This window comes from Mytilus edulis, chromosome 7, assembly GCF_963676685.1.
Source record: "Mytilus edulis chromosome 7, xbMytEdul2.2, whole genome shotgun sequence".
Lineage (NCBI taxonomy): Eukaryota > Metazoa > Mollusca > Bivalvia > Mytilida > Mytilidae > Mytilus > Mytilus edulis.
Window position 1 is genome coordinate 14,018,840 of NC_092350.1, and position 14,300 is coordinate 14,033,139.

Sequence of the window (14,300 nt, forward strand, 5' to 3'; positions counted from 1 at the left end):
AACCTTAATGATTACTTTTGTTATCTTTTACAGCAACGATCGTTCAAATGAATCCGTTTTATTAACTTTACTACAAACAGGATTGTTTGAAACGGCAGAATGTCTCATTCGTTGCGGTTGGCAGGTGGAACGTGAAACATGGTTCAGAACTAACAAAATCGCAAATCTTCATACATCAGGCATTGAGATCTGTGGAACATCTAGAAAACTAGAGGTTCAAGATGGTAAAGACCAATTCCAAAAGTTTATTGACAAAAAAGATATAGGACCAATATCTTTGTCAATAATATGTAGAAAGACCATTAGACAGCAGCTTATTGAAGCATCAAGAGGGGCAGAGATTGAGACAAGGATTAACCTTCTTCCTATACCGTCGATAATACAATCATTCCTAGCCTTCCGTTATCTTCTCAAGGACTACGAAATTATAAAACTGCGAAAAAATCATAGGTATGAAAAGTAATAGATTTAAAATACTAATAAGGACCTAAAAATATCATATGAAGTTGTTTTCCCTAATAATTTCTGTATATAGACTTTTGCGAGTTGTGATGTAAATTATTTTAAAACAAAGATTGCTAAACATTAAAAAAAAAGTTGGATGCAACAGATACGTTATTTGAAATTTATTTGAATTTTACTTTGTTATATTTCTCCTCTTGTTTATACCTTTGCTGATCTGTTTTATGTGTTGTTTACATTTGTAGAATCACAGGTTGATTTAAATGATACGGTCGCAATCACGAATTTAATGATAAAAGACCGAAATAAGGATTATATCCGCTACATCAGTGTCTCAACTCGTTTTGTTTGTTGTGTTAACTACCTTGATTTGCCTTAATCGAAATTTAATCATCGGGAAATTGGTTTCGCCATAGTTTTTCAGTAATAAGTTCAGCAATCTGAACTCTTAAACAATAACAGAATGCAGACAATATAGTCATAACACAGAAATATTTCCCGAACTATTGAAAATGATGAGATTGCTTACACGAAATTAGTAATATTTTCCTTTTTTGTTGAAAAATAATTCGTTATTGATTTTTATTGTTATTTATGATAGATAATCAAGATTGTGTGTTATTATGTACAACGTTATTGAAATAGCTACCTGAATAACGACTCTGTGTACAATTATTCCACGTAGAATAGTTAAGGTAGACGTCATAAATGGCCTGAGTATTAAAATGAAGTGAAAGAGACGGTACACAATAACTAAAAAGGCTATTTATGTCCAGTATTCAAACACTTTAAAAAAAAATGATAATATTTCGATTCATGATAGATAAATAAAGAAAATGTTAATAAAGCCAGTTACTGAAATAACTGGTTGAATAACCACTGATTACATACTTTTATTTTAGCTCTTTTTATTCCACAAGAGATAGGTAAGTTAGAAGTAATTAATGTCATGATTAAAAAGAAAATTTGAAAAGGTATCTCACAATACAATAATTTACAAAATTGTGCGATTTTTATCCAAGTAAGGAATACAGTTGTGTTAAATTCCTTTAATGTATATGAGTTTTTCGTTTTGATATAAGATACACGCATTATTTTACAAAACGTTATTTTATCCAAGGTTATAGTTGTCTTTCTGATACTGATGTTCATCTTCCCCTTTTTGTTATTAATATTGTGTTTACATTGTGTCATCGATAAAATGTTTTAGTTCTGTGTTAGTGTATTTGTTTATGTTAACATGTCTTTTGATTGAGTTAAGAAATTTCAATTGATATTTTATAACGTGTCTTTCTATGTTCTGATGATACATTCATGTAACTGCTCACGGAAGCGCCTGTTAAAACGTTCATACCCGCTGCATTTGTTTGCGCTTGTCCTGTGATTTTATCGTTATTTTTCCTGTTTAACTGGTTTTACACTAGTAATTTGTGGGCCATGTATAGCTTGCTGTTCGGTGTGTTGAAGGCTGTACTTTGACCTATAATGTTTTACTTTTTACTAACAGCGACTTGGATGGAAAGCTGTCCCATTGACACTCATACTGCATCTTCTTATGTCTACTAGCGAACAAATTCCTATACAAAAGCGATAATAAATACAATATGCACATACAAAACAGAAATAATTCCAAATTTATTTTCAATGTTCTTGATATTATTGCCCATTAGATTATATATTTGCTATGCGCGTGAAAACCTTATTTTAATTAACGATAAAAATTTGCAATTGATAGTCCAAGTTCGTATATATCATATATTTAAATACATTAAGGAAAAAATATAGTTTGAAAAAAATGGATTTTTTAGAATAATTTTTAGCTGGCTATAAATCCAGATTTAGTCCACTATTTTGTACATACAAAAATGTCTGCATCACGTCAGGAATATTGCAGTTGTTATACATTCGTTTGATATTTTAAGCTTTTGATTTGGACATTTTTATGCCCCACCTACGATAGTAGAGGGGCATTATGCTTTCTGGTGTGTGCGTCTGTGCGTCCGTCCGTCCGTTCGTTCGTTCGTCTGTCCCGCCTCAGGTTAAAGTTTTTGGTCGAGGTAGTTTTTGATGAAGTTGAAGTCCAATCAACCTGAAACTTATTATACATGTTCCTGATGATATGATCTTTTTCATTTCAATGCCAAATTAGAGTTTTGACCCCGATTTCACGGTTCACTGAACATAGGAAATGGTAGTGGGAGTGGGGCATCCGTGTACTGGGGACACATTCTTGTTTATTATAGACTTTTTGTTTAGGTTTTCCTTCGGAGTTCAGTATTATAGTTTTTTTTTTAACCCTTTGCAAACATATTGAAGTCAAATATATATATATACTACAATAATTGTCCGCTGCGTACTGCAATGATTGCAATTTTGCAATTGGACATAGACATATTTGGCGTCCGTCCGTCCTCCTCTCCGTCCGGTCCGGAAAAAATGTTGTCAGATTTTTATACAATTTATACTATAGGTTGATATCAGCAATATCTCGGACAAGTTCGATAATGGTGTCCGACTTTAAAAAAAGTTATGTCCTTGGAAATATTCAATTTAGTGAAAATGGCCTCTATAGCGGTTGAAAATAAAGTGTTATTTTTAGTTTTGCCCTTGAACTTTTAATAGATAAAATATGTACAATTTTATCAATAAACTGGTTACATGCAAATATCTACTTTTTTTGTTTTTGGTTGAAAAAATTAACTGGTGATTGTTTTGTTGTGATTGATAATAGATGGTTAAAAGTAATATTTTGAAAATTATTGAAATAACTAATCGAATAACAACTGACTGCACTATTTCATTTTAGCTCTCTTTATTCTACGAGAAATAGGTAAGTCAATGCTCATTAATTAGCTTTATAAAAAAGTGGAAAGACAACACACCATGCAATAATTGAATAGAGATATAAAATGTATCAGCTTTACCTTTTTGATGTTATCAAATTGAAATTTGAACTGACGTCTTTCCATTCTCAATCCTTTATCGTATACTAATCAATAACACGTGCTGATAATTTCATATATCCATCACATCCGTTAAGTGCATTTAATTTGAAACTACCCCTTTGCAAATAAAAGCAAAACGGCCCCATTACAGACCAAAAGGCAACTTATACAGGGCTGTTATGCATAAAATGATGCACTAACTAAAATAGGCTATTACAGATTTGTATGGCCCCGCAATAAAGTTGTCGGTGCCATATAGTTTTACCCTTGTCCGTCATGTCGTCATTCCGTTATTCTGTTATTCCACAACAAACCATTATACGGACCTTTATTAAACGACTTCATATATTGGGCTGAATTTTGGTATGTAAGTTAACCATGATGAGTTGCAGGTCAAGTTTAAGTTTTGTTCCGATCTGATAATTTTGGTGGAAATTACAGGCTTTCGACTTTGATAAATTGTTGAAAATCACAATTATACGAACTTTTTTTCTAAACACCTTCATATATTGGACTGAATTTTAGTATGTGAGTTACCCATGATGAGTTGCAGGTCAAGTTTAAGTTTTGTTCCGATCTGATAATTTTTGCAAAAATTACAGGCTTTGGACTTTGATAAACTGTTTCTATACGCCTTCAGATGTTGAACATATTTTTCATATATGAGGCTACCGTCATGTTTTTGAGTCAACATGTGTTGTTAAAATTGCAGATTTTTCAACTTTTTGAGACGGGGCCATTCGTGTCGTTTCGACACATCTAGTTTGTTCTTATAAATTCAAATACATTTCTGATGGAAAAAAAACCCATTAAATTTCAAGTTAATTATTACATAATGCATTCCATGCATTTATTTATATTAATTTGAGTTTTAAAATCCTAAAGGAATTCTAGTATTTTATTTGCCATAAATGTCTTCGAACATGAAAACAAAATACTGCATTTAAATTTTTTTTTATATTGCATTGGTATGGTTGTATGTATTTAAAATTCTGCACAAACACACCAATTACATTTTTAAACATTGACATTTTGGTTAAAAAAAAGTGTAAAAAAATTATAGTGTTTATATTGATCCTGTTATTTGACCTCGTTCAGTAAAAATGACCTCTGATGATGTAATGGCCCTCGGCATTGCCTAGTGTGCACAGCATTTTTTATGGTTTTTTTTAATAAACATAAACACATATTACAATCATTCCTTGAATAAATCTGTGTGTGTGTGTGTGTTTATTCCTTCAATACGACATAACTCGTTGTCATCAGATTATGAAAGCATATGTTTCGTATTTTTATTGTATAGTATTGTTGATTTTCATCATACTCTGGAAGTATTGATATATACTAGAACACACCCGCGAAATCGCGGGCATATACAGCTTGTAGACTGATCTTTTGTAAAAGATATTATGTATGGAGAATTTCATAAAAGGTATCAAAAGCCCTCTCCCTTTTTCCAAAGTCCGATATTTGTTTCCTTTCTGTTAAATTCAATTATTTTCGTGTGTCTGGCCTCAGACCACAATTATTCTTCTTCTTGCTACAATGCTTCTTTTGGTAAAAGTCAAATCAAATTAACAATTTGCACCGTTTCAAACATGAAATAAATGTAACTGCTTATATATAGACCATTATAAGTATAATACAATATGCTTCTAGGACAATCCATCAGTGTTTTCTTTTTCTTTTGAGAGCCTTATTAACATGCCAATGGTAGGATATGAATCATCTATAAATTACTAAGGCTTATTTGAGGGGTGGTCGGACGGTTCCTGATCCCGAAATGCCGGGCTTAAAAACATGATATCCCGAGATGCAGAATTTAAAGAAATGCATATCCCGAAATCCCGAAATCGAAAAATATATTCCCGGATACCGTAAGGATCAATCCCCAAATCCCGAGCTTAAAAACACCCGATCCTGACGCCCCGAAAAAGGTCCTGCCTACTTCTCATCTCTCTACCTTACTTTCATTTTTGCCAAATCACTATTTTCCCTTTCAACAATAAATTGTTATGCCCCATTTATGGTCATTATGTTTTCTAGTTCGTTCGTTCGTCCGTCCGTGTCTGTCCCGCTTCAGCTTAAAGGTTTTGGTCGAGGTAGTTTTAGATGAAGAGCATGTTTAACTTGTTTTAATATATATGCAAGTGGTATGACCCCTTAAATAGTAAAAATTTCAAAGAAAACAGTAGACAGAATCAGGGCCGACTTTCTATACTAACATACTAGCATACTAACATAGAAAGTCCCTGACAGAATACAGACAGTCTCTATATATTAAAGTAGTATAATCGTAGTTTACATGTAGATAAACGCGAAAAATAATTGTCTTCTCTAAGAAGGTATAATAATTGTGGTTCTTGCGATCTAAACACCATGATATGAAACGCAAAAATAATACTCCTCTCCAAGGAGATATAATAGTTGTAAACACCATGATATTGAAAACGCTCTGAATGGCTTATTTTTTTCCATTTTTGTTATCCATCATACGATTGGTTGTACTTGTGTCAAATGTTTTACTTATATTAATATATATACAACTGGTATGACCCCTTAGATATTAAACATTTCAAAGAAAACAGTAGACAGAATACAGAGAGTCTCTATATATTAAAGTAGTATAATCGTAGTTTACATGGAAATAAACGCGAAAAATAATTGTCCTCTATAAGGAGGTATAATAGTTGTGGTTCTTGCGATATAAACACCATGATATGGAGAACGCTCTGATTGGCTTATTTATTTTTCATTTTTGTTATCAATCATACGATTGGTTGTATTTGTGCATCTTTAAAACCGGAAGTCTTATCTATGACTAAAAGTCAGTCCGATGACGGAATCATATCCGGACTCCTTTTTTGTCGTTTTTCTCCCACAATAACTCAATCTGAATAATCATAAGAGTGGATGACAAATGCGACTATGCATGTTACCTATAGGACACAGAGGCATGATGATTGATTTATTGTGGAAGGAAGAGAAGCGACACCCCGAGGTCTTCTCGTTTAATAGTATAGATATGTTCTTCTAGGTAAAATAATTCCATGTCCATTATTTTTCAGTTCAGTATTTTTGTGATTTTACTTTCTTGTACACCGAAAAAAAAAAGGAAAATTCATTTGGAAAAATTTAGTTGACAAAATATCTTGTTAAAATTATAATACATAATACATTATAAATTTAAGGTTCACATGTATAATAATATTAATTATTTTAAATTTGATTAAATACTAAATAAAATGCACGACATTCTTGCCTGTCTTAACTTATCTGAATCAAAAGAAGATTTTGAATAACAACTATATGATTTTGAAATGAAAGCTTTTCAGTATTGTCCAATACACCTTATCGTTATTTGTCCGCCATTACTGGATATCACACAGGTTCCCGTAAAATTTTGACGTCATAAAGCAAAATATCTGACGCCACAATGGAAAAGTGATTGTTGTTGACGTCAAAAGTTCAAGCGGCCGGGTCAGCCGGGATTATTGATAAGGTGTATAGGTTAATAATCTAACGAATGTTATAAATCTTATTTAATTGTATTCAATGACATTTTGTATTCTAATCTGTTTCAGGTTCGAGATGCCATATTACAGTGAAAATGATAATGAGTACAGTCACATTACAGATTTTGATTACGATGTATATTAATTTTTGTGAAGCTGACTTTTCCAATATATTTAAAGATGTATATATTAAGTCATAAATAAAGTAATTACAACAAATGAATAAGGCAGCATGCGTTACCTGATATAAAGGAGTATATTACGCATTTGTCTCCCTATTCTGAGAAGGATATAAAAATTAGTTTACATGATAAAATTCCTTTTTCGGATGGCTGTCCGAGGATAAAAAACATTTGTATCTCCCTAAGCCAAGGGAAATGCTTTTTTCGTCCACCACTGCATACGATTTTTTAACATAAAAACTTTATTTATAAACCTTTTTAAATACCCACTTGTCTTTATGACTAGACACGACCATACCGATCACAAATGCAGATTTATTTATGACAAGGTGATTTTCTGTTTCTGTTTTATGTCTTTAATAATTTATAAGACGGTCATGTCTATATACTCTATAGAAAATAAAACGACCAAGGCCTTATGTAGTGTAACGTCGCACGAGGTAGTCCTGATTTGTCATATGTTCAGTTCGGAATATAAACAAAGTATGGTATACTCAGAAGGGTGCATGCAGTTTTGTTCAAGGTCCCGTTTTCTTCAACAATCAGGTATTAATTTCGGTCTCAATATTAACATGTTCTTGAATATTATGGTATCTTTGCGTTCAATATTTAGGCTTAATTAATTAATCTCCAAAGGAGTTTATCCAGTAAGACCACTTTTCGGCCCCAAAATATAGCAGTTTTACAAAATTGCTAAAATGTAAACTTTTAGTTATTTATTAGACAGTAGAATGCTTCTGCTACATAAATATGGACTGGTTTTGACAATACAATACACATATATCGGGTACTAGCACCATTAAGTCATTGCTAAATTACTGAAATCTCGACAATTCTAGCATTTTAGTTAAATTTTAGACGGTTTTCGTGTAAAACGAAAGTGGCCGCATTCGTGTGCATCCTTGATATTGAAATGTAAGTTGATTTTATGATAATACATAACATATATAAAGGTTGAGGATGAACACGGCCACTTTCATTTTTGACAAAAACCATCTGAAAAGTGACATATTTTGGCATATTTGGTAGATTTTTCATATTTGAGCTTGAATCTTTAAATGACTAAATCAGTTAAAATCGTTCGCATAAAATAATTGATTCAAATGAAATAGACACTTAAGTGTTTAAAAAGTGGTCAAAATCTTTCGTCAGATGGACCTGAAATTTGAGGCCAAAATCGGTGCTTACCGGACCTACTTCTTAGTTGATATCCATGACAGTTGGATTGGTTTAATTTTTAGCTCACCTAGCCCAAAGGGCCAAGTGAGCTTTTCTCATCACTTGGCGTCCTTCGTCCGTCGTCCGTCGTCGTCGTCGTCGTCGTCGTCCGACGTTAGCTTTTACAAAAATCTTCTCCTCTGAAACTACTGGGCCAATTTTTACCAAACTTGGCCACAATCATTATTAGGGTATCTACTTTGAAAATTGTGTCCGGTGACCCGGCCAACCAACCAAGATGGCCGCCATGGCTAAAAATAGAACATAGGGGTAAAATGCAGTTTTTTGCTTATCACCCAAAAAACAAAAGCATTTAGAGCAAATCTGACGGGGTAAAATTGTTAATTAGGTCAAGATCTATCTGCCCTGAAATTTTGAGATGAATCGGACAACCTGTTGATAGGTTGCTGCCCCTGAATTGGTAATTTTAAGGAAATTTTGCTGTTTTTGGTTATTATCTTGAATATTATCATTGATAGAGATGAACTGTAAACAGCAAAAATGTTTAGTAAAGTAAGATCTACAAATAAGTCAGCAGGACCAAAATGATCTGTTGACCCCTTTAGGAGTTATTGCCCTTTATAGTCAATTTTTAACCATTTTTCGTAAATCTTAGTCATCTTTTACAAATATCTTCTCCTCTGAAACTACTGGGCAAAATTAAACTAAACTTGACCACAATCATCATTGGGGTATTTAGTTACGAAATTGTGTCCGGTGACCTGGCCAACCAACCAAGATGGCCGTCATGGCTAAAAATAGAACAAAGGGGTAAAATGCAGTTTTTGGCTTATCACTCAAAAAACCAAAGCATTTAGAGCTAATCCTACATCCTGTAAAATTGTTTATCAGGTCAAAATCTATCTGCCCTGAACTTTTGAGATGAATTGGACAAACCGTTGATAGGTTGCTGCCCCTGAGTTGGTAATTTTAAGGATATTTTGCTGTTTTTGGTTATTATCTTAAATATTATTATAGATAGAGATAAACTGTAAACAGCAAAAATGTTCAGTAAAGTAAGATCTACAAATAAGTCAACAAGACCAAAATGGTCTGTTGATTTCTTTTGGAGTTATTGCCCTTTATAGTCATTTTTTAAACATTTTTCGTAAATCTTAGTTATCTTTTACAAAACTCTTCTCCTCTGAAACTACTGGGCCAAATTAAAGCAAACTTGGCCACAATCATCATTGGGGTATTTAGTTTAAAAATTGTGTCCCGTGACCTGGCCAACTAACCAAGATGGCCGCCATGGCTAAAATAGAACATAGGGGTGAAATGTAGATTTTGGCTTATCACTCAAAAACCAAATCATTTAGAGCAAATCTGACGGGGTAAAATTGTTAATTAGGTCAAGATCTATCTGCCCTGAAATTTTGAGATGAATCGGACAACCCGTTGATAGGTTGCTGCCCCTGAATTGGTAATTTTAAGGAATTTGTGCTGTTTTTAGTTATTATCTTGAAAATTATCATAGATAGAGATAAACTGTAAACAGCAAAAATGTTTAGTAAAGTAAGATCTACAAATAAGTCAGCAGAACCAAAATGGCCTGTTGATCCCTTTCTCCTCTGAAACTACTGGGCCAAATTGAACTAAACTTGACCACAATCATCATTGGGGTATCTAGTTACAAAATTGTGTCCGGTGACCTGGCCAACCAACCAAGATGGCCGCCATGGCTAAAAATAGAACATAGGGGTAAAATGCAGTTTTTGGCTTATCACTCAAAAAACCAAAGCATTTAGAGCTAATCTGACATCCTGTAAAATTGTTTATCAGGTCAAGATCTATCTGCCCTGAAATTTTGAGATGAATTGGACAAACCGTTGATATGTTGCTGCCCCTGAGTTTATAATTTTAAGGACATTTTGCTGTTTTTGGTTATTATCTTGATTATTATTATAGATAGAGATAAACTGTGAACAGCAAAAATGTTCAGTAAAGTAAGATCTACAAATAAGTTGATTTCTTTAGGAGTTATTGCCCTTTATAGTCAATTTTTAACCATTTTTCGTAAATCTTAGTTATCTTTTACAAAAATCTTCTCCTCTAAAACTGCTGGGCCAAATTAAACCAAACTTGGCCACAATCATCATTGGGGTATCTAGTTTAAAAATTGTGTCCCGTGACCTGGCCAACCAACCAAGATGGCCGCCATGGCTAAAATAGAACATAGGAGTGAAATGTAGATTTTGGCTTATAACTCTGAAACCTCAGCCTTTAGAGCAAATCTGACATGGGGGGTTAAAATTGTGTATAAGGTCAAGATCTATCTGCCCTGAAATTTTCAGATGAATCTGACAACCTGTTGTTGGGTTGCTGCCCCTGAATTGGTAAATTTAAGGAAATTTTGCTGTTTTTGGTTATTATCTTGAATATTATTATAGATAGAGATAAACTGTAAACATCAATAATGTTAAGCAAAGTAAGATTTACAAATAAGTCAACATGACGGAAATGGTCAATTGACCCCTAAGGAGTTATTGTTCTTTATAGTCAATTTTTAACAATTTTCATAAAATTTTTAAATTTTAACTAACATTTTCCACTGAAACTACTACTGGGCCAAGTTCATTATAGATAGAGATAATTGTAAGTAGCAATAATGTTCAGTAAAGTAAGATGTACAAACATATCACCATCACTAAAACACAATTTTGTCATGAATCCATCTGCTTCCTTTGTTTAATATTCACATAGACCAAGGTGAGCGACACAGGCTCTTTAGAGCCTCTAGTTTGGATATTTGTCTAGGAACACTGTTGTTTTTATTGATCATAAAATTTTGTATTCTACTATATGCATCTACATCAAGGCATCCGACATGTGACATGTAAATATAAATTTATATATTTGTTTTACATTGTATTGATTATACATTTGTTCTATCAAATATTATTTTTATTGATGAAACCTTAAGTAAATATTGGCTGAAATATTTTTGCACTTGACTATAAATCTTAATGATTAAAATCAACATTGTTCTTCATTTTTGAAAGGTATGCATTTTCATTTATTCTGATATCAAGTTTATTAAATTTGGAGTCAGGAACTATACCAGTGCTGTAAAACGAAAACAACTTGCAAGTGAGAGGTTTAGTTAGCGATAAAACTATGGTCAATCTACCATTTTCTACATGAGAAAATGCCTGTACCAAGTCAGGAATATAACAGTTGTTATCCCTTCGTTTGATGTGTTTTATCTTTTAATTTAGCCATTTGAATAAGGACTTTCCGTTTTGAATTTTCCTCGTAGTTCAGTATTTTTGCGATCTTACTTTCTTGTACACCGAACAGAAGATAAGCCTTTTTAAGAAAAAAAAAACAATTCAATTAGAAAAGTATAATTGACAAAATCTCTTTTTGAAAACCTAAGTATTATTTTAATGTGCGATAATAATCTATTAATTTTAGATTAATATGTATAATAATGTTATATTTGTTTTTCAATTTGTTTCATTACACAATAAATTGACACGACAGTCTAACTTATCTTTACTTATCTGTATCCGATGAAGCTTTCAATAATGACCCTATAATTTAAAAATTAAAGCCATTCATAACACAGTGTTGTCCAATAGGTTTCTACTTATTAGTTACTTGTTATAGTGTTCTTTTATTTGTTTTTGTAAATTATTGATTTTAATGTTTATATATTACTTTTGGTCATATCCATTTGACGCGGCTCGGTACTTATATATCCCGTTATTGTACTATGATGAATTTTTGTATTTTTGTCTTTCGTTTTTGCTAACATGTGTTATCTATATGATTTTTTCTTTGTTGAAATATTAATTGGTTTAATTTTTATAGATGCCAAGATTATAACACAATGATGAATGCTGTGCCACTATTTTTGACATTTGATAAATTATACCTGTTTAGTTTTTTTGTTCATGCATTGCTTTCAATATAATGAAATTGTCATACAAGCGAGAGGTTATCTTCACCGTTCTCTACTTACAAAAAAGCTTGAACCAAGTCAGGGTTATGACAGTTGTTATCCATTCGTTTGAAGTATTTGAGCCATTTGATTGGTTGACTTTCCGTTTTTAAATTTTCATGTGAGTTCGGTATTATATTTTAATTCTGATGTTTATGTGTGATATTTTTAATTTATATTTTTTTATATATTTACATAATCACTTAATGCATTGTTGCAGACTTTTAAGTTTTATTTTATTTGATATTAATTAAATATTGTGCAGTTTTTACAAACGAGTGATATCAGTGACAAATAATAAAACAACATACATGTTATTGGTTATTAACACATATTTGCTTAAAAGAAAAGTTAGGTCTATTTTTTTTTAAAGTTAATAACAAAGAAATTTTACAACATTAGTCCTCCACAATCAGCTTTAAACGACATGTGAACAGCACATGGTCCAGATATCCTGGCTAGTAATTTAGGATATAACTAATTTTATTTTAAGCTTCGACGGCACCAATAAGTGATTTGATGGTCGCAAATTCAGTTTACTGGCAACTCGAAAACGAAGCCAGTAAACGAGTATTTGTGAACATCAAATAAACAATTGATATTAACTACACGTTACAAATATACAGATGATGACATTTTCCCCGAATAATTCATTAGTTGGTGATTATCTTGACTGAAGCTATCCCTTTGAAGTACACAAAGAAATAAAAGATACACAACAAATAGGAAAGTCTATTTCATATTTTGACTATTCACAAATTCAGATCAGAAGAATGATGAAATTGAATTTTATGACAAAAAAATGTAGCAACATTTGATTAGCTCTTCATATAGCGATTTCATCACTGTCGAATGCTGCATGGTGACGGTAAGTTCCTTACCTGAAAATGTATCTCCTTGGCTAAAAGCATACTGCATATTCAATACAATTTGTAAAACATTATAATCAGCAAAAACAATGGTCAATAGTATTTTAATATTTGAAACTGCTGACGTGTACATTGTATTTTTTTTTCTGTGCTAATCGGAGATACCATAAGAGGTAAGTAAATGAACAAAGGGTCTATTGATTATATTATTACAATTTGAAAAGATATCCATGACTCCGGGAGCTTTATTTTATACATGCAATTAATACAGAAATATAGTGATGCAAGTCAAAGAATAGAAATCCAATGAAAATAAAACGATGCACAAAAAAAAACATTTTTTTTTACAATAACATAAACATTTATCAATGATACTCTTCAATAATATAAACAACCAATACAAATAACAGTTAATTAGGTATGTTTGCATTAATTATTTATCTTGTGATATCACCAAGCATCATGCAAACGGAGAAAACTTTACAAAAACATACCAAAAACTAACAATTCATTTAAATACAAAAAAAATAACACGAATAATCCAGTCGTTATATTACGATCACAACGATCACTCCATTTACGAGAAAAGTAGTGGACAGAGGGCGCATAATTAATTAAATAAGATTCATACCTAACAATGCCATGTTCAGATTACCATTTAACTTTAACAATCTAGTTTCATCTAGATTTGTTTAATTAGACAAAACTCTTGTTTAGTTAAACTGTCTGTGCTATGTCATTTGCAAAGACAGACGTTAAAAGAGAAAACTGGACTAGTTTTAAAATTGGAACAGACCACCGTATGATCCGTCTACTTTTAATAACTGGAATCCAGAAGACATCTACCTAAAATAAAGCACAAAAAATAACCACATTACTATAGTATTCAACTACTGAATCTGAGACGTTTTTTCTACAGTTTATAATGTACCAAATATTGTTAACCTATTCTTATTGTCAGGCTATATTTTGACAGTTGCTGAAAAAATAACGTTGAAGTGCGTATGTAAATTAAAAATATAAGATGTAAATGAGTCCTTGCATTCAGGAAACAATCCGTTACTGATTTCCACTTATATAAGGCTACGTAGAAAACAAAAATTTGAAATATTTTCATGATCAATGTTAATATCAAGTTAATATGAGTTTGATATAATTAGGTG

The 14,300-nt window shown here is 31.9% G+C and overlaps 1 protein-coding gene across 1 annotated transcript in view; it reads left to right on the forward strand.

Annotated features, from left to right (window-relative positions):
- The window catches only part of LOC139482967 (uncharacterized), a 56,413-nt gene extending 44,527 nt beyond the window's left edge, over positions 1 to 11,886 (forward strand). The window contains exons 20-23 of the mRNA XM_071266995.1: positions 34 to 450; positions 1,365 to 1,388; positions 3,269 to 3,292; positions 6,992 to 11,886. Coding sequence (XP_071123096.1) covers positions 34 to 450; positions 1,365 to 1,388; positions 3,269 to 3,292; positions 6,992 to 7,067 — 541 coding nt within the window. The 3' untranslated portion in view covers positions 7,068 to 11,886. The remainder of the gene's footprint in view (positions 1 to 33; positions 451 to 1,364; positions 1,389 to 3,268; positions 3,293 to 6,991) is intronic.
- The last annotated feature ends 2,414 nt before the right edge of the window (positions 11,887 to 14,300 follow it).